Source organism: Phallusia mammillata, chromosome 2, assembly GCF_965637545.1.
Source record: "Phallusia mammillata chromosome 2, kaPhaMamm4.hap1.1, whole genome shotgun sequence".
NCBI lineage: Eukaryota > Metazoa > Chordata > Ascidiacea > Phlebobranchia > Ascidiidae > Phallusia > Phallusia mammillata.
Genome location: NC_137253.1, coordinates 26,389,811 through 26,417,793, shown reverse-complemented (window position 1 = coordinate 26,417,793; position 27,983 = coordinate 26,389,811). Strand labels below are relative to the sequence as shown.

Genomic DNA, 27,983 nt, shown 5'->3' with positions numbered 1-27,983 from the left:
CTTGTACGTTTTAAATACCATGTGCTGGTCGACACGATCGAAAGAAGGTGCAGTGCTTAAAGTTTCTGCTCAAAAGCTACACAAAGCAAACATACTGATTGACTTTGATGGAGTTCAACATGACAAGTGAGTTTTAGTCTTTTGAGCACTGTTACGTTCACAGATGAAATTGTACGTTTTTGGAGAGAATTATTGATATCGTCTGGTAATAAGTTAAGCTAGGTGGGACGACTCATAAAAGCACAATCGCCATAAAGTTCACCCAGTCGAAATAGCTGCACAGCGCTGAACTTTTATACAACGCGACATAGTTAAGGGCACAAATAGTGAACAGATAGGGAGCCTACACCGTTAAATAAGGTTAAATGAAGTCTAGTTGAAGATGAGAATGGGTAAGCTCGTACAAAAACACTTTGGAAATAGGCAAAACCTAAATTGCCCTGTACATTATCAGCGACCAAAAACTGTAACGAAAATACCACATGTCGCCAAATCGCTTAATATTAGCGCCAAATTGAACGAGCGCCCAAGGCCACAAAACACTTGAAAACAGTTCAACCATAACGCCTATATCTCCGTAAATTCGTTGGTGAATTTCTACAAAGGTAAAAGTTCCAGTCGGTTTTGACCTATTAATGTTGTTTTTGCGATTTGTCAGGTTCAGCAAAGTAACTTTCCAGATCAAACAGGTCAGTGAATCGGAACGGAAGTTTGATGTTGGGGTTAAGCTTTTCGGCGAAGCAATGGAAAACATCGATATTTTTTACCTGGTAAAGAGTTTTAGCTCACATACGCTTCAAAGCAATACCTATTATTTGCCCAGGTAGAATATAATGCAAAGTCTTCATATTCAATATGTTTTTTGTAGTGCTCTGGTCTGGCATGATAACTGGCCTTTCAAGTTAATGTATACAGTCGGGTGCTTTGTTTCCAAGAGTTAAAAAACATAATTTACGACCACTAGGTAGCAGTAAAGGTTATAAAATGTGGAAAATAATGCGATGCTGCGCTTTAACCAAACGTGCGAACTAGTAATGCGAGGCAACAAATGCGAATAACTGGTAAAACGCAAACAACATATTGAGGACCTTTAAACAAACTTGTCGTTCAACTGGTGTAATGCTGAACAAAATACTAATTGTTGTTTTTAAGAACTTGTATTTCGCTAACGTTTCGCCCACCAGAACGGTAGGGCTTCATCAGAGCAATGAACGATATAGTGCAAGCATAACATATTGAAGACCTTATAGACATAAAATATTGATCGAGAATCTTCGGGATTCGTAACAGAGACCATCCTGGGTTCAAACTTGTTTTTAAATAAAATTTAAAATAATTAAAAAATAAGCCTAAATGCAGGCTTTGATCCATAAAAATAGAATAACCTTTACTTTATGCATCAATCAAAACAATTAAATAAGCTGCAATTTACGCAGGATCTTCATCGAATGAGAGAAGAAGGCTCAACAACTTTCCTGGTCTTTGACGAAAGAGCAAAATTTGATGTTAAACAGTTTCTTACATTTGTCGAGAAACACTTCGGTGATTAAACTTCAGCAGAATTTTTTAACTGTCAAATATTTTATGTTATTTGAATTGTGACATTTTACTATTAATATCGTACTTAATTTTCATAACCAATGTGCTGAGTTTTATGTATCCATTCGTGGAAAGTATCGTGCGTTATGGCAGCAACAATTGCTATTACCAGTGCACTAACATACTATCACAATTACCGTAGGTGTTTTTTGTGTTAAGTTTCTTTAAATGTTTAGTGTCAAACAGTAAACTCGTCTCATTCATACAAGGAAAAAATCAATATCCCAACTGTAAACGAAATCTCTATCCTCCATTTCATGTGCACTGTTTTTGCAGTTACGAGCTTACTAGGTTATAGGCTAATGCCTTCGTTACGATACAATCCCATTAGGCCCCGCATACTCCACAGTACAAACATTCAATCCGCTTTAGCTTTGCATTGAAAACCGACGCAATCGAATCGACGTTTGCGCGAGGTCGTTGACCCCGGTCGCAAAAGAGGGGTCACTATAGGTCAAGCGGCGGGTCGATCAGAGGCTTATTGAGTGGCGACGGAACGTTTCCTCTGGTTACGCTAATTGATCCGTTGATTATTGACAGCGTCAAATGCATTCGGGTTAATCACGTTTGCCGCTGCGTGCTCGACGCCGTTGTGACGCCGTCTGGGTTGGGGCGTCCTGGCCAGCTGCCTCGACATGCTGCTGCGGGTCTGTGGAGTCCTCGGTTAGACGATAATGCATGAAATACTTTGACTGGCTCGATACCGTTGCAGCGAAGTTGGCTTGTATCGATCGCTGTGCACATTCCGAGCTCGTGCCCTTACCGTAAGTGATTAAATGCCAGGCAGTTAGTTGTATGTGCGGCTTTGTGCTTTGTATTGTGTATCAAGTTTTTGGTTGAAAACATTTGTCTGTTGCAAATCTCATTTCAAGAAACTTTCAAATGTGTTTTGTAATCATATTTTGATGACATTTTACCAGATTAGGAGGTCAGCAAGTTGTCTTGGGACAAGTCGCAGTGTACAGTATTTTGCATAAACGAAGTAGAACCAACAGAGCAAAACAAAGAAAGCCTGTACTTTTATAGTTAAGCCGCAAAAAATTTCCACTGAAAGCATTGTTGTGTCAGGAATCAGGAGTAAGAAAAGTTCATTATCAACGTTAACATAATTCTGGTTGCTTATTTTTCTGCTAGTTAAGATTATTAGCACGACACGGGAAAGTAAAACAATTCTGTTTTCAATCCAATCAGCAAACCAAATCAAATTTCTTACTCACATCAGCAGAGGATTGATACAATATTGATAGTTACAGCAACCGTAAAGGGGGCAACAGTTGCAGATTTTCATATAATTACAACCATTGTTTAAGGTAGCACTGCCAGTTTACGAGCTGCGAGAGAAAGTTATCAACTGCATGACAAACGAACTCGGAACGTGGGATTGCTTTCCTGCATAATTTATCCAGCGCCTCGAGAGAACAGAGCGAGTGATTTCACGGTTAGTTTTGGAATAATGCTTAAACGGCGCTATTTAAGAACAAATGCTGAGATTCATGTGGTCTATAGCCGAGGTTGTAAACCGGGAGTAGATTTACTAATGGGTGTGAATCACTGGATCAGGACAAAAACTGTTCTAAATTAGCTATGAAGTTAAAGATTGGCGAATTTTAATGACATTTTTGTGGTTTTAAGTTAAGAACAATGCAAATTATTGCTTACTAAAGTTTAAACTTATTTGCATCTTTATGATGAGGTAAACTCCATTGGCGCCGATAAATATAAAAAAACGTATATTTTTTCATCAAACTGACACCTTTAGTATCTTACAAAACCATATGCAACATTCAAGACTCGATTCGAATTAATCAAGATAAATTGTGTGTAGAGCTGTGAATAGGTTTTTTAGCGTTCGCAACGTACAAGAACAGCTAGAAGTACGTTTAGTGTATGGACGAGTTTCGATGTATAGTGATAGTAATCCGACATAGTGATAGTAATCCGACATAGTGATGGTAATCCGAAGATTATCCAGATCTAAATTGAGGAGCAAACTGGTTGTCAGTTTAGGATAGTAAATGAGGAAGCACGGCAAAGACGCATAATTACTAAAGGCGTTGCAGATGGGACTCGAGATAGAAGCTACAAATTGACCTGTACCTTGACTTTTATCTGATGGTTAATATCGGCAGTTAAACTGATCTTACAAAGGAACAATTACACGATATTTAATTGGTGATAAATAACTTATATAGGTGGGATCCTTTTGCTCCATCGGTGAAAGATTTTTGTTGAACTTTAACCTTTACACTTCCTAAAGGGCGTCGCCTTAATGTGGCAAATTATCGCACCCAATGGCAGCATGGAAGCTCTTAGGGCCTGGAGTAACGTTAGGTATCATATCAGCCATTGTTTTAAGTGTTGCCATGACGAGTGATTACTGGTACATTCTGGATGCTTCACTTCATGAAAGGTTCTGTCCTGAAAGAGCAATCTTTGAAGATGCCATTCCGTGGCCGTATTACGCCTATAGTGGCTTTTACGCAGCCGGCAGCAGAGACATTCGCGGACAGCAATTTAATGAACATTCGAAAGACAACAAAAGAGTTTCTCAAATTCATCCTGCTCCTCTCCAAATTAAAGAATCAAGAGGCAATGCTTCGAGGTCTGTTAGAACAATTACTGATTTAACGACTTATTATCCTCCGGATTTGAGAAAACTCAGGGAGTGGAAACGCCTGATGGAACAGCTTTATACAAATTTGAGAAGTTTTGGAGGACGGGATATCACACAGAAAAATAAAAAACGAAAAGAAGGGAATCAGTTTGCGGTGAGTGCAAATTGTGATGCGACGATATAATAGCACCTGAACTCTACAACAATTTCGCGACATGTTTTTGAAACGTTGTAGAAAATTAACTTAGATTTTGAAAACAATGGTGTCTATATTTTACCACTGTAGTAAGCAAGCAAAGAATAACAAGAGTATCTAAATATATTGATAGTGTTTACACGCTTAAATCAAATTAACTACATTTAATGAAGCGGATTTACAGGATTATTGGTTTAAAAATGTCGTCAATCATCATAAAGTAGTTCAGCACGGGAAATTTGAGACAATGTAATGCAGGGGTCGGCAACCTTTTTAGCACTGCGGACCGTTTTTGAAAGTGAAACTTTATCGCGGACCGGTCTTCAAAAAACTACAAATATTTAGCAATAAAAACGCTTAAATTAGTTTATCATCCCCGGGATACATAGGCAAAGTGCTTTATAGAACTTAACCTGAAAAATTATACGGACCGGTAACGAACTCCGCGGTTGCCGCCCACTGATGTAATGGACTCGAATGAAAGATCAGGTAGTTAAACACAGTCCCTTTCTCACACCTCGTATTCGAATATAATTTTAAAACACTTCCATCCATACTAACTTAGGTACTTAATCATTGCTTCACACTTCGCAGGGTCAAGGCACGACCAACACAACGGATGAAAATTCCATCACCACGTGTAAGAAGCGACAGTTTAGCACCTCCAGTGGCTTGTGGAGGACGTGTTACCTCCCAGAAGCTGGATCACTCCTGGAAAAGCTAATCGATTGCGGTGAGCTGCTTTATCATCAATTCATTTGTTTCAGCATAAAATAAAACAGTACCAAAGTTTGACATAAAGTGTTATATGTGACATTGCTTGACAGAACCGGGAAACCTTTGGACTGTGGTTTAACGTACCAGAAATCTCTTTTAAATCTCTTTTTTTCTACATACCACCTTAAAGCAGGCAAATATATGTGCTCATGTAAAACATAGCAAAAACTGCCACGGAAATAGTTAAATGCCCATAGCCTGGTATTTGAATTTAAGCAATGGGTTTGAATATTGTATGGAAATATTGGACAGTGGAATAAAAAACGTTTTACAATAATGATTAATTAGCTTATACCAATGTTCTGGCATACATATACTAGGCAGTTTGTCATGCCAACCAGGTTGTTTGCAGTGCTGATTGCAAAACTCGTTTTCCATTGCACTGTTCAGTATTGATAAATTGCACGAAGCCAAGCGCACGTCGTGGCGTATGTGCCTACTATCAATATTTCATACAACAAGTTGTGGCTTATCTAATAATAAGCGCGCCAGTAAAGGCGTCTCCCTTTCCCTTCATTTCCGCCTTACACCTCGAATTGTGCAAACATACACGGCTTATGGTTTAATACAATGATTGCTTAAAGTGCTGCAGTTAAAGGAAGGGTCAAACAAGGACACAAACCCTGATGTAATCATTTTGTCTGTGATAACGTTATCTTAATGGCATCACTTTACCTGTCTGAGCAGACAGACTCAAGAACACTAACTGTGCAACGCTGGTTTATTGACTTTTGGGGCTAGCTTTTTACGCTGGGTTGTTTGCATTGTGCTGGGTTGCGCGTCTCAAAGACGCAGGTGTTGACTGGGCTTGCTAAATGTTCAGCAATGTTAGCGCGTATTTAGTATTGGATGAAAGACACCCTGAAGGTCGTCCCAAAATCGCATTATAGGGCTTTAATGATTTGCTCCACAACAATTAGGCTGAGTTTTGAGACATTTTATGCACCAGTTTCACACACAATTTTTCTTTCTGACATAGTGCGTGTCACACCTGGTAAAACTGGCATCACATATTTACCAATGCTAATTCGTCAGTGTTATTGTATCCACAGTTGTCAATGCGTTCACAGTTGTCAACCCGAAAGTACAAGATCGATCAGAACCACTATTTTCGTAATACCCGTGTTGTAGGCCTAAAAGTTTCTTAAAGGTCAAATTACGACAATATAATGTGCTCCAGTGCTAAATCAAGTCCGTTTTTTCAAACTTATGCCCCCAACGCCGCTCCAGGGCAAACTAGCAGGTCTGGTATTCAAAGCGCGACTAGGTCTGCAAAACAACAGTTAGAACGTACAAACTGATTGAACAGTGGGTGACCCTTGCGTTATGCAAATATCATATGAGATCAAGGCCACACGCACATAAGTGTGTAGTAGACTGGGTGTCGTGTCTTCCCTCATTAGCGCACTACTATGTCTGATTTCACTGAATAATTAAAGGTTTCAAGGACACTAAACAACGGTGACGCACTGATGATTTCGTATAACGGCAGGTGGGCAAATGTAATTAAAATAAAATAAAAACAGTCCTGTGCGACAACATTATACTGATGTGATTGAGAAAATGTTTTTTGAGCCGTGACAAGGACAAACTAATGAATAAACGATTTCTCCCCTGGCGGGTAAATGACAAATAAACACAAATTCGTAAGTAAAAAATATTGTGACAACGGTACAAGAGTCTTAAACTTTTTTATTGCAAAATCATCTCTAATTTTGCAAAAAAAAATTTTTGCTTCGGAGTATTCCCTATTCTCTGAAGCCGGAAGATTTACCCGCTTCTGCCACGCAATTGTGTTGAATTCATACATTAACTGACAAATTTTTGTTCAGAATTTAATGTCGTCAAAACACTTGTTCTACACAAATCAAACGTTAGATCAATTTCGTCAGATACAAATCCGCTTTTGCATTTCGGGTAGACCAGGGGTTCCCAACCGGTGGTACGCGTACCACTAGTGGTACGCGAAGGGTTTTCAGGTGGTACGCGAGTAGCTTCTGTTTTGTTCACAAAAACCTCAATTTGCAACTTTATATTTTGTTTGTCTGGTTTTGTTTACAAAAAAACAGTCCCCAGGCCTATTGTCATTGTTACGTAACTATTCCTGTTGTTTCGTATCATTACGATCTTCAAAATACAGGTCATGTCAATTCTCAACAAAAAGCATAGTTGCTACTTGCTATGAAAAGCCGAACAACGCTGCGGCACAGTGGGCGTTAATTATGTCAAATGATTTCTCTTGATAGATATAAGTTATCTACTGTTTTGGTGCTTAAGATAGCGTTGAATGAAATATGATTCAAACAAATTAGTTGTTCTGCAAGAAGTGGTACCAGCATAGAGCACTGTGGAGCACATTAGTGCTCTATGGTGGTACGCGTGGCAGTGCAGAGCGTCCAGGTGGTACGGGATCGTAAAAAGGTTGGGAACCCCTGGGGTAGACCAACTTGGCGAATATTTAGAGCTGCATGATCTATAGAGGAAATACAGCGACAAAGGCAAATTTGTTTTTGCAAAATTCATTTGCGCACAATTTATTGTCCAGTAAACTCTGAACACAAATAATTCAACAAAGATAGCTTTTTTTAACAATATTTCTGAAAATCAAAATAAGTTTGGAAAACGGCTTCGTAAAATGGAGTTTAGCCTCGCATGGTATCAACCCAAAACAAGAGCTATAGACACTGTTTTCACAGATAAAGTGTCTCTAGGGATTTGATGACGCACAACCAGTAGCATGTGGTCAGTTTACATGGGATGTCTACCTGATCATCACTAAAACTGCCAAAGTTCAATCTTTAGGCTTCTGTACAGCACATTTATACATAAACGATGCAGAATTTTTTTCGTAACCTCCGAAAAAGTAAAAAGATCAAAGAAAGTCCAACTAACTGTTGATATGGAAGCCGTGTTACAATTTACATGATTATTAGCGAAATCAAGCCCGTTTTATTCAAGTGCTACAAAACAGGTTCAGTTGATCGTAGGCGCCACAAAAGATTTGGTGACAATATAACATCGATTTCACGAAGTAAGGTCAAAAGGCTGACAAACAAACCGGAGAGGGTGACCTCAAGTTGGGATACAAGCCAAACAGAACCCGTTTTTGTTCTCAAAAATCAACCGAGTTGAACTGAAAGATTTACATAAGTGAAATTGTACAACATGCTAAAGGCACCGTTTGTCCTTAAATCTTGCTTTTCACTAATCAGCATCATCTTGTATCGATACCCTGGCCCTTTACAAGACACGTCGATATTTTTATGATTCCATTATCTTGGATCGTTAGGTTCCGGTTGTAGAGGCAGGAAGGCCTACTTTCGTCGATAAATCAATCGGGTATAGAGAAAAGCAAAATATACGCTTATTCGTTTAATTCATTTTAACCAAATCACACCAAATGCGACAACATTTTCAGTTTTCTTTTACAAATTAAACTTTAAAGCGTTGTTAAATAAGCTTTTGGTGCCAGGCAAATGTCGAAACGATTATTTACATGAAAACTGGTGGAAAGAGCGATATTCGTTTTAAGCACTGTATTGTGAGTTGTGTAAAATATATTAAACATGAAATTGTTAAGTTATCTTAAGTTTTGTTGATCTTTTTGCAACTTTTTTACATTGTTGCTTCAGTTAAGAGTATTGTTAGGAGAGAGAAAAAACAAAATAGCTTTTCTATTTCTTGTTTTTGATATTTCCCTTAAGTTTACGCAACAAGGAACAAGCAGATCAGAGTTGTAAGTCGGGCCTGGTTCGGGCTTAGGTTTTTTTTAACAAACGGGTTTGATTCGGGCCTTATTTCACATACTGTTTCCGTAATTAAAACAAAATTACCTGGCTAGGCATATGACTGGTTGCTGAACCAAATGTCCAACAGCCCTAAATTCATGTTTAAGCCATTGTCCATTATATTGTCCATTGTGTATGTCGTTTTTATTATAGGCTGTCATTCAACCTTTCGGCCTAAATGGGCTTGTTAAAACCGATTTGGGTTCGGGCCGGGCTTCGGCCTTGTACTTTCGGGTTCGGGCTCAAGTTTCAGGCCGGCTTACAACTCTGAGCATACCAAAACACTGCGTACTGTTTTTCTCCAACCAATATCGTTTTTTATCTATTTCGCATTTACGAAATGAAATACCAACATAGTGAAACCAGCGACACTCGATATGAGCTTTTCGCAAACGACATTTGCCTGGTTTACCGAGCCGTTTGCATAAATCTGTGAACATTGCAACTCGACATAGATTATTTATGTCTAAGCAGAATTAGCAAAGAACCGTGTAGAATTTAAATCCTCAATGGGTTTATTCAACTAATGCGTGAAATTGCTGACAGCCTGTCTCATGTATTTAAATCATGAATTAGTCGGATGTGCAGAATCAGTTTGTTCTGCCTGTGATGAGTTTTGACAATTTGACATCCGTAAAGTCGTCTCTTTGTTTGAGCAAAAAGCAGGGAAATTAACCCATTAAAATAAATTAGCTTTTTAAGGTATTGTTTTGCCCACTCAACGACGAAACGATGTTCTTCTTGCAAGATATATACTTTTTGGTTTAGTGACCAAAAGCATTTATAAGGGGCCCTGAAAAGTTTTAATTGGGAAATGTTAGGGACCCCAAAGGTTTTATGTGTGACATGTTGGGACCCCCAAATTTTTATGTGTGACATGTTGCGACTTACAAAGATTTATGTGAGACAAGTTGGGACACCAAAAGTTTTGTGTGACATGTTGGGATATAAAAAGTTGTATGTGTAACTTTGGGGGCCCCAGAGCGGATTTTGGACTAACTGGACTCACGCAACTAAATTTAGCCATTTCATCATTGGGGCTGACAACGCAAATAACAAAAATGACAAATTGATACAAGAAGGGGAATCAATCTTTCTGCTTTCTTAAATATAACCCACAATAATTATCGTCAGTTTAGCTACAATCAATCCGGGATTCCGAGTATCTTTTGCTTTGGTTGAGCTCAATGTGGGGTTTTTAAAAGTGCTTTGTTCATCAACAGGCAACTTGACCAGATGTGCTCCCGTGTTCTACGGAAATATCGACTACCTTTCGATTCCAGCGTCGCTCCGCCTCAACGAAACCTCGCAGTTTTACCGGGACGAGCTAACCCTTCTACGTAAGTTACACCACAAAGAGAAAGTGTTTACAACTGCCAAAAGTTTTTAGACATTCCAAAGTACGAATTTCGAACAGTTAATTATTGTCTGGTACAGTTCGTCCCAAAGTTAAGTTTTTTATTGATATTATGTTTCCTTTTTGCCATGATTGGAGTTTTAAGCATATTGAGTTCTCAGGAAGTTTGCTTTTACACAAAATGACTCAGCCAAGGTAGCGGTGGTGGCAGAATGGGCCTATGTTGAAACAATCATTACCTTGTGCTTCATTCGATCAAGCGCTGTGAGAGCGAAACTAAAGTTAGAGGTTTTAGGAAAACGCTTTTCTTTTCAGATGTTCGCCGGACAGTGGCGTCTTTTCTATTTCTATCAATTGTCACACAAGTGGTTGGATTGGTCGTGGTTTCGTGGGGTTGGCTCAGAGAAGAATGCTTTGAGCAGTATGCTGGCGGTCTGGTCCTGCTTATGTCTGGTAAGTGTAAATTTAAACCGTAAAACCAATAGACGCTAATATTCGAGATATCTACAACTAGAAAAGCTTAGCGATTTTGTTCAGTGTCAAAGAGTGTTGCATGGTACTGTAACATGCATATGCACTTTTATAATAAGTTGTGTTGAAAATTTCCCATAATGTATAACGCAGCAATGATCCAGATTGGTTTCATTTAACGCATTGGCGAAAACTATTCCAGATTTGCTCAAATTTGCATTACAAAAGACCATTCCGGATGTGCATAAAGAAAAATTGACAAAAGCCTACATATCCATATATTTTGGTACATGTACAGTAAACTTTTGTTAAAAGCAATTTTGCCATGTGCAGGCATCTTTCAACTGGCCGGTCTGTGCACGTATATTATCCAATGCCGCATAGAAATGTCCCGCACACCGAGTGAGGTATATGCCCCGCCCTCTCTTGTGCTGCACGGCTACGGATCATCAGCTTATTCGGGGTGGGCATCGTTTGGTACAACCCTGCTGTCAAGTTTTCTATGTATCATGGCTCCACTACACCCCACAAACACACAGACCGAGTGCAAAGAAGACGACATTAAAAACCAATGGTGAGATTAAATGATTGATGTTATAACTACGGCATTTTTTTTTCTTTTTTGGGCCCACAGTGCAATGCAAAAGGTAGTAAACATAGTTGTTTAAAAAATCTATACTAACTTAGGTAAATTGCAAAAATCCACCGCGTTGTACTAATAAAGCATTGTAATGTACATGGTGGAAGGTGTGTTGCTTAAAAATTGATTTCAGTATGTCGTTATTATTTTTTCAATTTCAAGCTTACAATATACGGTGCAGCCGAAAAACACGTCCACCTCATCTTCCAACCAACCGCTCATCCAGCCGACGCCAGACCCTGCACCAGGATGCGGTTTCCATAGAAACGGCGGGGGTTCGGTTAAGGTCACGCCCATCTTTAAACCGGTCGCTAAGCAACGCACGAAAGTCTTTCACAATGAGCCAGGGTCGGGTGTGAGAGTCGCCATCGAACCTTGGGACTCGCCGTCGCATTTTAGCACTTACTTAGGCAACAGAAGAACTCTTTCGCAAGAAACGCCGACGTTGCCCCAACTCAAGAGACAGAGAACCATCAAACGCCAAATGTCGGATTTGTCGAAAGTTTCTACTTTAAACGAGAGGGAAAGCAAGGACTTTTACAGACGGACTAGATCTTTGCCTCGCGACGCAAGTGGTCACGCATATCCGGACTTGCGACGTGGTAGTGCGTCTACAATCTCGCGCTGTAGTCGGCCGAACTATTACGATCGTACGTGGGCGCCAAAAACAAATGACTACGACGGGTCGATAGCGCGTTTGGAGGCAAGGCTTTCCCGACTTCCGCGCGATTGCGGCCCAAGCGACATGCGAAAAGTTGCTGAGATTTTTCGTTCCGCAAATCCGCGCCTTCCTAAAGCCTCCGAAAGCTTGGAGAAAGATGAAGTACCGGAAAATACGGAAAGTTTACCTGCGGAAAAGTGGGATCCGACAAAAAGCGGATACCTTCCTTGCGAACGTTCCAAAAGCAAGTTTTCGTTGTCGGAGGTGTCTTGACAAACAAACAATTGCTGCTTATAGATTTTTCAGTATGACAGGAGCGCGGCATCTTGTTTGGTAAATTTCCATACAAGGTGTACACACTCGACTGTGACTCGCAATAAACAAATCTTCGAAATACTCTGACTTCTGGAATATTTGTTTATTAAACCTGAAAAGTTATGACATTAATTTGAAAGGTTTTGCGTATCCTTGCACCCACAAACGCCAAGAACGAACTAAGCAAGTAGTTACGAAAGCAGCAAATCTCAAAAATATCAGGAAGCAAAGTTGAAATCGAAACCACTGAAAGTCAAACTGACAATGCGAAAAGTACCAGGCAGTGATATGAATGTAATGTATGTCACCTTGCATCGGTACGGAATTAAATAACTGGACGCCGAAGATTTTGAAGTAGATGTACTTGGTTGTGAATGAAAAAACTTTACCTGTTATTTTTTACTGGGCCGTTTTGTCCCTGACCAATATAACAATATTCGCAATCTGCCATGCAAGTCAAATCAGGTATTCAATTTTACACCAATATAATTCCAAAGTTGTTGTAAAAAGACTCTTTCAACATGTTAAGGAGTTCAATAAGGTAGGCTTAGTCCAATTTGTGCATATCTGTAAGATCAACAAGTTTTACAAAGAAACACTTAACCTGGAATCTCAAAACACAACAGAAACATCTGGCGCAACCCAATACCTCAGAACTCATTGCGCAATAGCCACGTGACTCTGGCTCCTAGAAACATCCAAAACAAAGAGGGGCTTAACCCACCATGAAATCCCGCAGACGTTTACTTGTTCCTTCCGAGGGTTCTCTGTTTTTCAGCATGTTCTACCGTTTTCTCCTCAACGAAAAGTCCCTTTCTTCTGCGCACTGCGTTCATATATTTGGTCGCCTGGTTTTCAAAGTCTGCTTTCTCGCCGAAATGTTGAATTTCCTCTTCGGTAGTTGGAACCCAAAACGGATCGCTCGCAATAATCTAACAACGCACCAGGTTATTATAAAATCATGTTTTAAGATGGAACCAAAAGACATTTTCCTTTAAACGTATCATGAAATAGTAATTTAGGGGTTAAAAGTGATACTTTTTACTTTTTGTAACAATACATTGTACGGTATTACAGTTAGGCAACAAATATACAACTGCCTGTGTCGAAATTTTGACTTTTATGTTATTGTACCAGTTTTTTCCTCTAATGTAAAATGACTTCATTGCCCCAAAACCAATAAGCGAAAGATCAAGTTAATCTATGTTTCAAAAGTGTGAAAAAGTTATTGACGTTTTACTCAACAGAACTGGCCACAGTTTTGCGTAGTAAATCTTGTAAACGAAATAAAAGCAGAAATTATTGGATTTATTTTCTTTTATTATACGAACGGCCCAATATGATAACTTGTTTTTACCTCCCAATGGCTAAAAACTAGTTGAGGCGAGGCAAGGCCACTTGTCCGTTTTCGAATTTCTTCCGCAAATCCGAAACTCTCTGCGACGGGGAGTGTAGCGACGATGTTGAAAGAGCTGGTGCCATCACGCAGATCTTCGCTCAACACTCTTCCCTCCCTGCGTCCAAGCACCGCGTATACTTTTCCTAAATACCACGTCAGTTAGGATTTTTTTTCTCCAAAACGATTTGACACGGAATGTGTGGACGGTAATAAATTGTTACCATCCACCAAATCAAAGCCCTTTTTTCGATTTAATTTATTCTTTTACATACTTAAGAAAATAAAAATCGCCCCACTTTTTTTCTTAACAAATTAATCCCGCAAGCCTGGTGCAAAAACGGGGTCGTTTCAAACATTACTTCTCTTGGACCTAATGAGATTGATCAATATCAGTGTTGTTAAAATTTCAAAACTCATGCATTCTCGTATTTACCCCTACGGCTAAATTTCACTCCCGGTGAGCCTATGCGCCAAATTTCTTTTTCTTGCCGTTATTTTATAAGCGAAAAACAAAATGTGTTTGCTGTAGCGAATTCTTGACGGACGTTAAAGAGATAAAACTCAACGTTTCCTCACATATTTATCTCTAGTTCCGATGGCAAAGGTTACTAAGCTAGCAGCAGCAACGCAAAAAAGCAGTCAAAAATGAAAAAAGTTTTTTTTTACCTAAAACTTCAGCAGTAGCTTGTACATCGCATGTGTACATTGCAGCCATTAGCCGCTGCGGTTGGGCTTGAAAAGCTCGTCGACAACATTCCTTTGCTGTTGAAATTAGTTGACCGGACATTGGCCCGTAGAAGTGACGGTCCGCCCTAAAAAATATTATTGATGTACACGAATTATAACGATCAACTTCAATTTGCAGTTTTAACAATATGCCTCTAGAACAGTGGTTTCCAACCTTTTTTTGTCGCGACCCAAATACTTACCAAAATTTTGTTTTGTGGCTTCTCGCGACCCATGGATATGCATTCTTACTATTTGGGATGTATTTTTGTTTGTAAATCAGGAAAGTTTTTCGAAAATTAATACGCTAGTTTGAAAAATAAAAAACATCAAACAAAAATTATTCGTTTTTCCGCCAAATTTAGAGCTGGTTCAAAGCATTATGAGCCAGACAACGCTTAACAGTGATCTCACACAAACATTATGACGTCACAAACAGAATAATTCACTATCACGCCAAATAGCCATGAAATTGTTATTGGGAAATAATTCATAGCCTTGGGGGAAAAAAACAAAATAACGCCACGAAACGTAGATGCTCTAATTGTCACAAAAACTGGCGACCCAACAGAATTCACAGGCGACCCAACTTTCGGTCGCGACCCATAGTTAGGGAAACACTGCTCTAGAAAGCCTGTTGCTTAGTATAAAGTAACATGAAAAGGCTAGCAGCAGAAACATGAAAAGGCTAACTTTGAGTCAGAAGCTTCCGTGCATCCTCGATTTAAGGTTTATTAATATTTATGCATATATTGATCCTTTTAGGGCTTATACCTATTTTCCTTTCGATCCTCCGTTGTGTTACTCTCTTCGGCAAACGTTACACTTCGCCCCTGCGGTTCCGTACCGCCATCTAGCGGCGACAAATCCGCCTCAGTATCACCATTAATTGTCTGCGAAGTCAAACCAACTGACAGATGATTTGTCCATTCCTCCACGGCAAAGCAAACGCCATGAAGTGGTTCCTCACATAGAGGACCAGCTAAAGTGGCCAATTGGAAACCGCTGACCACGCTTTGGTCAAATTCCCTATAAGTTCCACAGATACCTGTGCCGTCGGCGTCAACGCATGTCCAGATCGAAGGACGTCGGTACTCGGACAATGAAGTGACCAGTATATTTGGTCCATTGCCCCGCGGCCCAAATGACCATATTCGGTCAACCACCCCTAACCACTTGCGGCGCCCTGCAGCTGCGAATGTAGTTTCAAGGTCAGATTTAAGTTTGCGCAGTGCTTCCAAAGTAGCGTCTTTTACTTTCAGTTGGGCTCGGATTTTAGTAATGACATCATCTTCATTGACGTCATCGTCGTTTTGAGAAGCGGTGGCTGAGGTTTCGTTGTTGGAAGCGGTCTATAACAATCACAGAAGTTTAATGAGTTTAGTTTAACAAGAAAACGACAAATATAAGTTTTAATAAAAACTGTTTTTGAGTTTTAAAGTTGCATAACTGTTTTTTGTGTTCTCACAAATACAATTCTTGCTAAGTCCGCGGAACTCAATGCAAAGACCAAAAAATATTAAAATCACTTTATATAACGTCAAACCCTTACTTGATTTCTTGCTGTATGGTACATTCTAAGACTATAGTATTTCTGTTCTAAGACCTTTTCAAATGTGAAAAAATATTACCATACCTCTGCCACATCATCTCCTCCTGTGCTGCTCCCAGTGCTCTCCAGTCTCCTCCTTCTCTGTAGGAGGAGCTCCTTTACTTCTGACTCCATCTGTTGGAGAACACGAATTACCTCTGCGTTACGCTCCAGCAATTTTGTGACGTCAGGCGGAAGAGGAATCGCCCTGGAAACAAATTTTTTCCACAAATTTATAAAAATCCACAATATTCAGATTATATTTATCAGGTTTTCGTCCGGAGCGAAACAAAATAAGGTTATTAGTTTTGTGCTATTTAAGAAATTATTTTTCGCTATCCAATTATTTTTTTTATTTGTGGTGTTTGCAACTCTTAACCAAATAACGAAAAAATGCTGAACACCTATCAGTTATTGTTAAGTGGTAATTACGTCACATAACATTTATCATTTAAAATTAAACAAACGACTCAAGAATAACATTGCAGGAGCTTTTATTAATAATTTCAAACACCAATCTTTATGTTATAAGTCAAGAACAAAAAACGGAAAAAATAGCGTTTTTGGTTTCGTTACGACATTTTGATTTTTTTCTGTATTTGTTTTTTAGAAAACTGGGCCAAAATTCGTTCATCTGGTTTCGGTACAACGAAACATAACACTGATATTTAAAGCATAGTTACACGTTTTAATCTTTTTACTTAAGTATAATTACCTGATAGCCAATGTTGCTTGTTTTTTAGGAGTTTGCATAACTATGGACGTTTCCTTATTAGAAGCAGATTTCTTGCCATTTGTGTCCGTAGTGTTGCCTCCGTCGCCACTTTCTATGGGATTAAAATTGTACACAAATTAAAATTGGTAAAGATAGGTAAGCAAACCAGAGTTGCAAGCGGGCCCGAAATCTGAGCCCGAACCCGAAACGTTTTTGAGAAGCCCGTTTAGGCCCGAAATTTTGATTGACGGCTTATCCACGAAAGCCTTGCAACAAAGTATGAGGAAGAAAAACTGATAACAAACACAAAAGATAACAAACACAATGAACAATAGTAGACAAATTAGAGTAGGGTGGGCGTTAGGTCCAAGCCAGAGAATTGTTACCAAAAAATGGCGGAAACGGAACGTAAAGTCAGGCCCGTTTTGAGCCCGTTTTCTGACAAATACCTAAGCCCGAACCCGGCCCGAAAAGCCCGGCCCGACTTGCAACTCTGAAGCAAACAATGTGGGATCTTGCAATACACCTTTCTCCCATTTTTGCATGAGATTTTTCTCCTGTGTACCAATCAGTTCGTTCATCATGTCGACTTTTGGTCGGGGAATCACAGTTTCGCGGAATGGAACGATCGGTTCAGAGGCGTCAATGTCAATCTTTGCAAACCTACGTTACACAAACATATTACGAAGCACATTCAAACTAGAAGGGTGGAATAGCACCTACTGCCCTTGCATATACACTGTATAACCTATTTGAAAACATTTCTATATTCCCTGCACTTATTTTATATCAAGTCCCATACACCCACTGTCTTTTTTAACCTTCGTGATTTGCCAAGTCGCGGCGGGCCGTATGGTTTTTTTACCTTTTAAATTAATTGAGTTCAATTCTAGTCATGTTGTTGGAATTCTCGAATATTGCTTATTTTGATGGGGGTTGTCCCGGTATGTGGCAATGTTTATTTGGCAAAACAACCTACGTTGCAAACAATGGGCGAAAACCCCTAGTGTTGTACCCATTAGGCGAAGATCCGGTTTAACCGAATCCGGCCAAATCAAGGTTTACTGCATGTGCGAATTTGAGTTCGTCACCTCATTCTGAGATCGTCAAGACAACGTTGCAGATGAACTTCGCCAGCGGCTACAATCACGTGTTCCCCAGTTTCCTGCACTAAAACCTGAACACACGGGTCTGCCTGATTCAGCAGCTTCAGTCCTTCCATTAGGCTGCCCATCTCACCTAAAATATTATAATTTACCTGGCAATACTTAGAAGCTGTGTGTCTATGGATAAATTTGAAAAGTGATCAATAAACACTCACTGAGGAGTTTTGGTTCGACTGCAACGCGTATAATAGGCGCACTGTCCAGGGAAAGGGCATTGAATGGAGGACATGCTATTGTATTGCACAAGGTCGCAGAGTTAAGAACATGATCTTCCAATCCACTGATACCTGATAAGACCACGTCATTGTTAAAAACAACAAAAAATAAAACTCTACAAAACAGTAATAATTACACGAAGCAATCAATACAGTAATACAGTTTTTCAGTTATATAACCTGGGGTGCGGAAAAACAGAAACATTTTTGTTTAGCATCAACAATTTCGTGTATACTGCTAGAGGAACATTATGAAGTCGTATGTACATAATACGTAACAACCAGGTTCCACATTTTTTAATTGTTAACTTTCTAAAACGAAACTTTATGAAGCACTTTAAAAGCACTGATTTTGCTTTTTTGGTAATTTCGCAAGGTAACCTTGATTTTTATGCATTTTCGCGGCATTTTTACTTCCGACAAAACTTAATTAAGCGCCACACGAAAAAAACAACGGTTCATGCAGACAAATTCAACAGTTTCCCTCTACGCATTTTATTGCCCAAGTAACCGTAAAACTTTGCTTTAACGCTTCGCAGGCCCAACGCCAAAGAAACAATGAGTCCAAGCAAAAATACCACAATGTGTTTTCGGGCGATTCGTCACTTACCCACAATGCTTCCTGCTGGTGCCTCCTCCACATTTTCCAGCTCCCTGCCCATCCACAGGTATACACACGATACATTTGCCTTCGATATGTGAGAGCTTGACTCAACCAATTTCGCCAAATCGTTGTCATTCTGTGTGCATATCATTATTACAAGCCCTTCTGCTGATTCCTTAAAAATCTATATGTCGATGAGGATTCGTTGTCTACTCGAATGACACCTAATGGTACTGAACGTCGTTTATGGCACACCATCAGAGAATATAAAAACTATATGGGTATACTACATGTTGAGATCAGATAATAATATTGTGGTTTGTAAATCCTCATCCCAAATCGAACAGTTCTAACCTTCAGAAATTCATAAGTCCTTCAAACTGCATTTTTCGTATTTAATGTTATCATGTCAATAAACTATTTTTTCCATGCGCGGACCACGCGGTATATCAAATGACATCATGCGGTGTTCAGTACCACCTCCATCAACACAACGTCCATAGGACTAACCGAGCTGTTGCATTGAGACAAAACTACACTATTGGCTGTGTAATGTGTAAACACAAGCTCACCTCGTCCAAAGCAATAAGAGCCGCCGAGGGGTCGTGTTTGGGTCCAAGCACGTACAATTCCTGTCCTGCTTTTAGTGTTCCGCTAAACACGCGAGCAAAAGCTACAAAATGTTGTTCCTTTTCTGGTTTCTCGTCACTAGGGGGCAGAATATCGGTAACCGCTGCTGGTTTTACGTTATCCGACACGTTTGCTTGAGGGGGCTCCCCTGGCTTAGCGTCGTCACCAGTTGCACGTTCGGCGTGACGTAGTCTTGCGGCTTCCCTTCGACGCTGAAGTTCTTCCAGTGTTAAGGGCCTGGACAGAAAAGACAAACGAAGAATAGTAAGAACAAACGTTAAAGAGTGCTTGTTGCAATTCCACAAAGTACAAGGTAACAGGGTTACCATATATGCGTAAGCAATGCTCCGGACGGTTTCAATAAATATCTTAGGCGACACCAAACATGTGTAATAAAGCGTTATATCGCATGTTGTATTGCTGTTACATATTACCAACCCAAACAGTCCCTTTTTTTTACAAAATAGCATTACTAACACAGAGACAAAAGGCAGTTTAGTAACTTATTAAATTACAAAACAGGAAGTTTCACAGAATCTGGTCCTTTCAACAGAGCATTTTAAACTCTCAGGTCGCAAAAATCACCAAATTGTATTTAATGCATGCTGATAAGTTGTTTAGGATGAATGTAGGCAGCATCATGCATTAAAAACAGCACAAACAACAGTTCAAGCATAAACTTGTGAGTCCCTCAGGAAAAGAATTGTGAAAACTACTGTAGGTTAGACTACAAAATGCGAAAATTCCGGACATTGAGAGTGCTTTTAAAAAAAATTCCGGACACACATTTTACTACAAAATTCCGAACGTCAAGTAACCTTAAGCAAGGAGGTAAAAACACTTTTAGCCGATTTGAACGCGAGAAAACACGCGAATTTGAACATGCAACAAACCTGTAAGCGACTATTTATCAGTAAAAAGATTTTTATGATTTATAACAAAATTTAAACCTTTGTTTATTTTCTGGCAAGACTTTCGTGTCTACTGCAACCATCTTTGAAACTAGAATAATCGACACATTTGACGTAGAATCACATTTGAGAAAGTCTGAAACAGAAAAATGTTGACTTTAATTTCGACATTTGCAATAAGTCAACATGAATTCATAACTGGGATCAGCCCTAAAGCGTCTATGCAGACCAGCGATCACGGCACATATAAGTGGTAAGAGACTTGCCTTGTTTCAGCACTTGGGATTGTGCAGGAAGAGACTGAAAACTTTTGGTTGCTCCACACATTAAACCTTCGACTCGCTCTTCTGTAAGTTTGTTTGGGGACGGAATATGCACACATACACTAGCTAGATTATGTGAAAAATAAAACAACGAAGTGTAAACACCAGGCACAAACTTCAAATTAAGTCTGCTCAAAATAAGGTAGCTTGTGTATAAAGAATACATTGTTTTAAGACGCACTAGTGATGGGACGGGTACCCGGTATCGTCCGCACTAGTGATGGGACGGGTACCCGGTACCGAACGATTTCAGTGGTATCGATACTCGTACTCGGTATCGAAATATTTTGTCTCAGTTTTCGATTTACACCATCAGAATACGGGCAACTTTATGCCAATATTTGCTTCGGACAGCACAAAATTGGGAAAAAGTTCCGCCAGGTTACGTATTTTTTTTGCTATCACATGTTGATTACATTTTTCGGCGTGTGCGTGTGCACGCCTGTACCCCGACCATGGTAGATAAATTAGCCAGTGATATACAACTAAGTACAAGACTACACTTAAGTACTCGGTATCGAAGGTATATACATGTGGTACTCGTACTTGGTATCGGTACTCGCTTCAAAACCTGGTATCGTCCCATCACTAGTCCGCAAACAATGTACTCTCTATGCTCTTACTTTTTTAGCAACAAAGTTTTTCACATTTTGGTGGACATGTTCAACAGTAAAGTCAAACTAAAACAGAATTTATAATGCTGAGGCCACTTAATGCGATGATGTCAAAGTTTGGCGGAGAAGTTAAATACAACAAGTGACATAAAAAGTATTGATGTGAAAGTCATCGTAAAAACAGTAAATAAATGAAAAATGCAATTACATAAGACGGCATCAGCAAGAGGAAGCCATTGGCTGCAGATAGAATGAAGGTAGGACTTGGGCTCTGACTTTGCGTTTCTGCTGTCTCTTGCCGACACTTTAATGTTTAGAGATGCTATAATCTTCTCACATTTCTCAGGATCCCTGAAAACGTTTTAAAAACATTAATACATTGTTTCTTCAATAATATACAGTAACTAAGTATATAGGTGGAATAATTTTGTGTTTACAAGAACAACATGTACCATTTGCCATACTGACAACAAACATGTGTACTTAATTTCAATCAAGATTTCTGCTTTTAACACACTATTGTTGGTAGTTGTGTAATGTGTATGGTAGCCTATAACCTATTTTCATGGATATAGGACAGTGGCTCCCAACCTTTTTTGTCCTGTGCACCCCTTGATTCGATATTCAAATCTAATTCCCCCTACAAATTTAGTTTTCTAAAATATCGTTTATATTAACATTTTAATGTAATTCTAAGAACAGAAATTATTGCTGCCTTAAGTCGAATTTAAGAGAACTTTCTTTTTCTCAGCTCATATATGGAAAATGCAGCAATAACACATAGTACAGACCACTAGTAAGAGATTGATATTGTGACAAAATTCCCCCCTAGTGAGGAATTCCCCCTTGGTTGGGAACCACAGATATAGGAGGTATAAAAAAATGTGCATTTAACAAGAAATTAAGATTATAAGAAATTTCAATTAATATGGGGATATGGGATTAAATTCAACTAATAACCTATAGAGTCTAGTTCAGTGGTTCCCAACCTTTCGTGGACCATGGCCCCATACACGTAACTTTTTGACCTTGTGGCCCCCTTCAAGTAAGCCTGTAAGTCCTGTGGCCCCCTTAAAAAAATGAAATGGCAACCCGTGTTGGAATTCGGAACTAATTTCGTTTTAAACAGGTCGAATAGAGTAAAAAAGAATCTGTAATCGTGAAAATCCTCAATAATGGCAAATAGTGTGCGAAATAGTCGATTAAATTGGATTTTCCAACACACACTTAGTTATGCGCATTAAAAAAAGAAAATGGCTTTTTGTGCCATGTGGCCCCCCAGAACACAGCTTGTGGCACCCCTGGGGGGCCATGGGCACTGGTTGGGAACCACTGGTCTAGTTCATACGTATAGTTCATACCTTCTAGTCAACACTGTATCATATAAAGACCAAAGGTTTTCCAAAATAAATTGTACAAACAGTGGCTTCTTAGCTTTTGCCTGTAAAAATTGGTATTGTAAGTTATTCAGTTTGTCTTCAAAGAATGTAGATGATATTTACCTGAGCTCCTTTCATAATCTTTTTAGTTTTTGTATTGACATAATAATCGCCCCAAAGTGTTTTACGAAGAACAGCATCTTTTATTCCTAGTTTTGCTGCAAACATCTTTGCAAAGTGTTGAATTCTGTAATTGTAAGCATAGCATAGTAAACGGGGATAATTTATATCAAAAACGCTTTTTAGTAAATACATTGAGATCACTTACTGAAAGCCCCAACCATCAGTAGCACTTGCAAATACAACATTTCCCTTTTCAGGAGCAAAATATAATTCCGAATCATCTGTGTCATCAAGGCCACTGCTCCAGTCATATACCACCTAAAGAAACAATGTCACAATATGGTAGAAATAATTTTTATTGTAGAAAAATGTTTACAATTGAGATCATGTAGTGAATGAATCCAGTTAATTGATTTGGTATATGACAAATCCAGTTAACAACTCAAATTTGCCAAGTTTTTACTCCCAATTAATGAGAACTCCTAGTCTTTTTATATTCTGTAGGAGAGTACAAATTATTGACAGTGTTATTTACATTTGGCCAGTTGAAATAAGGTTGCTATGATGCCCAGCAGAGATAAAATAGATATGCAATATAGTAGATTACTTTGTAATAACTAGATCTACGCCTACACTGCAGCACAGAACGTTGTGTCATGCCTTTGTGTGGACTGGTGTGGTGCAATCAGTCACAGGAATACAATAAAAAATGCACTCTACACAGATGCAGCAAAAACGCCTACATACCATTCAAATTTGTTTTCTGCCAAAACAAAATTTTACAGGGGCAAAAAATCAGTTTGTGTAATGCAAAAGAGTCTCTGATTAAGTGGATTGCTATTACCCAGTTTCTTCTTTACCAACAATAGCACATGTTTTGTCAATGACACTTACATTTCCATCTTTAGTTTTGGTCTCTGTTTGCGAACTAGATTGAGCTGATTTTTCAAAAACTTCAGCAGAAAACAGACTGCCGGTGACTGCATTAATCTGGATGCAAAGGGGAAATACATCACAATTAGCTATTTGTGTACTATTCAGCAAACCAGTACAGCATTTGGTACCTGTTCTAATAATCCTCGTAAGTGCAGGTGAGCTTCAAGGGGTGTATAGCGAAGTTCAGATATTAGTCGATCTACTTTGTTAAGCACTAATATCGGTATCAATTTTTCAAGCCATGCTTGTTTCAAGACTGCCTTGGTCTGCAACACAAGGTTTTGTACAACTTATGTAATGCATGGCACATTTACCAAAAGCATTTATACAACTAAAATGATTCAAACATAATAATTGGATACTTTGCTGATGAAAATATAGTGTTTTTTTTTAAAAAAAGATCAATGACACAGGATAAATACAACCCAAACAACAAAGAAACTGGCAAAGTGACATTTTGCAATGCTTCCAATTTGTCTACTTCCTTAGAAAATCGGAGATATGACTGCCTATACCTCGGGTTATCGATATTGGTAAGTAAAAAAAAACAGTCACTCTGTTATTATTTTTTCATTTGCATTAATGTCATTTCTGATATTTCAATATTTTCTTTGATAGTAGTTCTTGTGCCATTTTCACTAAAATAATTAATTAAGAAATGTGTGTACACACAATAATAAGTCAAAAATACACTGAAAGTATGTTATGTGAAGATTTTTCATAGTTGGCTTACCTGTGGACATACACCTTCAACAACATCTACTACAACCACTGCTCCATCACATAACCTAACAGCAGTGGACACTTCACTACTAAAATCCACATGACCAGGAGAGTCAATAAGGTTGACAAGAAACTCGTTTTCAACTTCTGCATAAAATCGCTTGATATCTTTACTAGACTCTTGTAATAAAATTATTCTCACCTTTTGTGTAATGTAGAGCAATTGCACTTGATTTCATAGTTATTCCTCTCTTTTGCTCATCTTCACGACTGTCCATGTAACGTAACTGAAATTTGTAATTACATGTAAATAAAACATTGTTAACTTTTTGTCAAACCCACAGGTGCCAGTCTGCCATTTCTGACGAAATCTCAGGCATACTGGACTAAAATGTCCTGTGAGCACATATGCACAATCCTAAAGTCAGCGTGCAAGACCAATTTCAGCAGGTGCAAAGCAAGAGAAAGAAGTCAAGGTAGGACAGTTAAATGCCTTTGGCGCAAAATTTCTATGTACAACCCCAAAAAATTATTATGCAAAAAACATTACCCCCCCACAAAAAAATAAAAAATACTCTGCCGACTGGCACATGTGTGAGATAGGTCTGTCACTTTCACATTTAATTATAAAACTGAAGAATACACAATATTTAGTATAATTTTTACCTTTCCAGCCATTCTATTTGAAATTATTCCATTGCTAGCAATTAGGGAATCAGCCAATGTTGTTTTTCCTGTAACAATACATGGTTATTTCAGATAAGTGTGAGTTGTTAAAAAATGAAAGTTCATTCCACTCTAAAGTGATTTCAGTTAAACAAAAGAAAAAATGTGAAACTTACCATGATCTACATGTGCAAGAATACAAATGTTTCTGAGATTGTCAACATTTTTCTGCAGCACCTTGATCTTGTCTGTAGTTGTGGTTCTCATATCTAATTGTATTTGTGGAACGAAGCTGAGATAGGCTACATGTCAAAGTATACGAATTAAAAATAAAGTAACGAAATACAATACAAATTTTGTGCAAAAACATTTGCTGTTTAATCGCTTAAAAAAATGTTGCACATATTCGTACATTGAAATTGCTTTTATGTAGTGTCTTTGGGAGAACTTTCTAAAATACAACAACTAACCTGCGTTTAAAGAACAATGCCAAACAAACAAAGCTGGGAGCTGGCAACTAGCAAAAAATACTTTGAATCAAATGAAAACTTAAAACCACGCGCACCAGCAAATCAGCTGTTTCACAACAGTTGCGCAACAGTGAACAGCAAAATTCCACGCTCTGCTAATCAAGCGTAACAAATCATCATCAAAAATTATTTCTTGATAAAATATACAATGATGTTTTAAAGAAATTACTCAAAATTACCTAGTCGTTAACTTAATTATGCTAAATTTATTCGTTTAAACAATGGTGCTGTTTTAGTGAGAATTTTAGTAGAACATACCAAAACAGCAAAAATGAAACTCTTAGCAAATTTACACACAAACTATATCCTTAGTCCAACAAGACAGACCATAGAGCAGACTCAGTCTCAATCAATCCATAAATATGGGTATATTCCAACCTTTAAATCGGTCGCCTGGTGTCGCAAGCGAGTGCAACATAACTGATAGTAAAAAACAATTTTATGCTTAGAAGAACCACCACTTCTGTGTCCCGTGGGTAAGTAAAATGTGTTTTTTTTTGTTTTCCCTCCGTCTAGCCTAGAGTAAACACTGACCTAACATGGGGTAATATAGACAGCCTATGTTTACCCATTCAAGTGCTACTGACATAGTCGCACGAACGCTGGATAGGAAAAGAACAAGCTTCTTTGTTTGAAGAAATAGGGTTTGTAGACTACTTTCTTTACACGAGCACGCTGGTAAAGCCAGAAGATGAACGGATTGGTAGAAAGTCATTTCAGTTTTTGAATATGGACTACTTTGAGTAGACTTTGAAATAATTTTAAACAAACATTGCTGCTAACATGTAAAATGTGACCGTTGTGTTATTGATTACATTTCGTTCTATGAAAAAAACAACGTTAGGTAACATTACGATTGTTCAGACGCAGTTACTGTTAGACCAGTGGTCGTCAACCTATGGGGCGCGACCCCAAGTTTAGGGTCGCCTAAACTTTTTCTGGGGTCGCAATAAGTCGCCGAATTTAATTTATTGCATTTTAAAATTGATTACAGAAAATGAAACTAATATTATGTTCTTTTAGATCGCAAATTTTGCTCTTGTTTTGTAGCACAGCTTGCTACCTCCTGTTGCAATTAAATCGTGGTAGTGGAAAAACAGAAAATGCCTTTATCGCGTAACAATGGGTTTCGACAACGTGTATTATGACTCAACACTATAAGTTTGTATTATTTAAGGTGACATCAGAACCAGTGAATAGTTATTTATACCCTACTATGCCAAATTTTTCCAATCCCGTTTTCAACCACGTGGCTGTGCGAAGAAGGATTTAGTGCAGTGAGTGTATTAAAAACGAAACATCGTAATCGATTGGAAGTGGAGCATGACATGCGGTTAAGCTTGTGCAAAGTCAAGCCGTGGCTTCAAAAACTTGTGGACAGTATACAGGCGCAACCATCTCACTAACAGTGCAAATTAAATGTTGAACAATTTGACAAGTTTGTGTTCCGAAAATTGGGTTTATGTCTTAAAATTTAAGAATTAAATGAAACGCCTTAAAAACTTTTTTCGTAATACTTTGGTATAGCCATTTTTTCGTAATAGGCCTACTTTTGTATCGCCATATTTGTTTGTAATTATGTACAGTTTGTGTAATTGTTCTTTCGGTTCAGCATTACTTAAAACATTTTTCTCAGTGTTGAAAAAAATGGGGTCGCATGTAAATTCTGATTTCATTTTCCCTTAAATTGGGGTCGCCTATAAAGAAGGTTGAAGACCACTGTGTTAGACAATCGTTTTTAAACATGATAGCCTGTGAGGTTGGGGGGTGGATGTGCATAATGAAAGTTATAAAATGGCCCTAGCTATTATCAGTTCATAAATTTTACAGCGATCTCTTATTATTTTAGTTTTTTTAAATATTGACAAAGTCATAAATGTGTTTCCAGTAAGCGCTCGTGGAATTTACGACAGAAACCATAAAACAGTGTTTATTTTCGTGAGAAGGGAAGTCAAATCCCCACAGAAGAAATCAAACGACAAAAAGATAAGACCTGAGCTTTTCCGAGTCGTCGTCCCCTCTGCTGAACACGAGCCTTTAAATAAGTTCCAAATCCAGATTATCTTTATATTGGATCAGTAATAAACGTCGTAAAACAAACAGTCATGGCGCACATTGATACTGCACTGATGGTGCATAGGCTTATTGCTCTGATTATGGACACTCCCGCCCGTTTAATGTTTTGCAGCTTGGTTAGTCAGTGACAGGTGGACCAGCGCACGAACTGAAAGCCAATGGTTATGTTTGCTTTATCAGACAAACTGAAAATCACAATTTAGGTGTACAGCACCTCTTGCAGGGAACAGCCTTTGCA

The 27,983-nt window shown here is 38.6% G+C and overlaps 2 protein-coding genes across 5 annotated transcripts; one reads left to right on the top strand and one right to left on the bottom strand.

Annotated features, from left to right (window-relative positions):
* LOC145212706 (uncharacterized) lies at positions 1 to 12,499 on the top strand. Of its 3 annotated transcripts, none has more exons than XM_080080935.1 (9): positions 1 to 126; positions 659 to 770; positions 1,437 to 2,363; positions 3,956 to 4,367; positions 5,004 to 5,142; positions 10,198 to 10,314; positions 10,647 to 10,784; positions 11,136 to 11,376; positions 11,624 to 11,873. In XM_080080935.1, the coding sequence occupies exons 3-9, from the start codon at positions 2,278 to 2,280 to the stop codon at positions 11,799 to 11,801; spliced, it is 1,311 nt and encodes a 436-aa protein (XP_079937061.1). In that variant the 5' UTR covers positions 1 to 126; positions 659 to 770; positions 1,437 to 2,277; the 3' UTR covers positions 11,802 to 11,873. The 3 variants fall into 3 exon arrangements, with proteins under 3 accessions (XP_079937061.1, XP_079937059.1, XP_079937060.1); XM_080080933.1 differs by having other exon boundaries at positions 3 to 126; positions 11,605 to 12,499; XM_080080934.1 differs by lacking the exon at positions 659 to 770 and having other exon boundaries at positions 3 to 126; positions 11,605 to 12,499.
* LOC145212705 (elongation factor-like GTPase 1) lies at positions 12,498 to 25,703 on the bottom strand. Of its 2 annotated transcripts, XM_080080932.1 has the most exons (25): positions 25,610 to 25,703; positions 25,316 to 25,441; positions 25,140 to 25,207; positions 24,676 to 24,760; positions 24,484 to 24,620; positions 23,879 to 24,016; positions 23,709 to 23,804; positions 23,020 to 23,132; positions 22,815 to 22,938; positions 22,674 to 22,753; positions 21,521 to 21,663; positions 20,642 to 20,764; positions 20,415 to 20,511; positions 19,407 to 19,701; positions 18,841 to 18,970; positions 18,171 to 18,302; positions 17,941 to 18,088; positions 17,376 to 17,512; positions 16,850 to 16,961; positions 16,180 to 16,342; positions 15,318 to 15,895; positions 14,484 to 14,629; positions 13,776 to 13,960; positions 13,143 to 13,350; positions 12,498 to 12,985 (listed from the first exon to the last, which is right to left on the bottom strand). In XM_080080932.1, the coding sequence occupies exons 2-24, from the start codon at positions 25,404 to 25,406 to the stop codon at positions 13,162 to 13,164; spliced, it is 3,510 nt and encodes a 1,169-aa protein (XP_079937058.1). In that variant the 5' UTR covers positions 25,407 to 25,441; positions 25,610 to 25,703; the 3' UTR covers positions 12,498 to 12,985; positions 13,143 to 13,161. The 2 variants fall into 2 exon arrangements, with proteins under 2 accessions (XP_079937058.1, XP_079937057.1); XM_080080931.1 differs by having other exon boundaries at positions 12,498 to 13,350; positions 25,316 to 25,408.
* Positions 25,704 to 27,983: the final 2,280 nt, after the last annotated feature.

Bases quoted from the DNA above. Each gene is read 5' to 3' on its own strand.
- LOC145212706 (XM_080080934.1), top strand. From the start codon at position 2,278: ATGAAATACTTTGACTGGCTCGATACCGTTGCAGCGAAGTTGGCTTGT. The intron at 10,315-10,646 runs GTAAGTTACACC...TTTTCTTTTCAG, and splicing joins GGACGAGCTAACCCTTCTAC to ATGTTCGCCGGACAGTGGCG. The intron at 11,377-11,604 runs GTGAGATTAAAT...TTCAATTTCAAG, and splicing joins GACGACATTAAAAACCAATG to CTTACAATATACGGTGCAGC.
- LOC145212705 (XM_080080932.1), bottom strand. From the start codon at position 25,406: ATGAGAACCACAACTACAGACAAGATCAAGGTGCTGCAGAAAAATGTT. The intron at 22,939-23,019 runs GTAAGTGATCTC...TTACAATTACAG, and splicing joins ACTGATGGTTGGGGCTTTCA to AATTCAACACTTTGCAAAGA. The intron at 20,512-20,641 runs GCAAGTCTCTTA...TTTCTGTTTCAG, and splicing joins ATCCCAAGTGCTGAAACAAG to ACTTTCTCAAATGTGATTCT.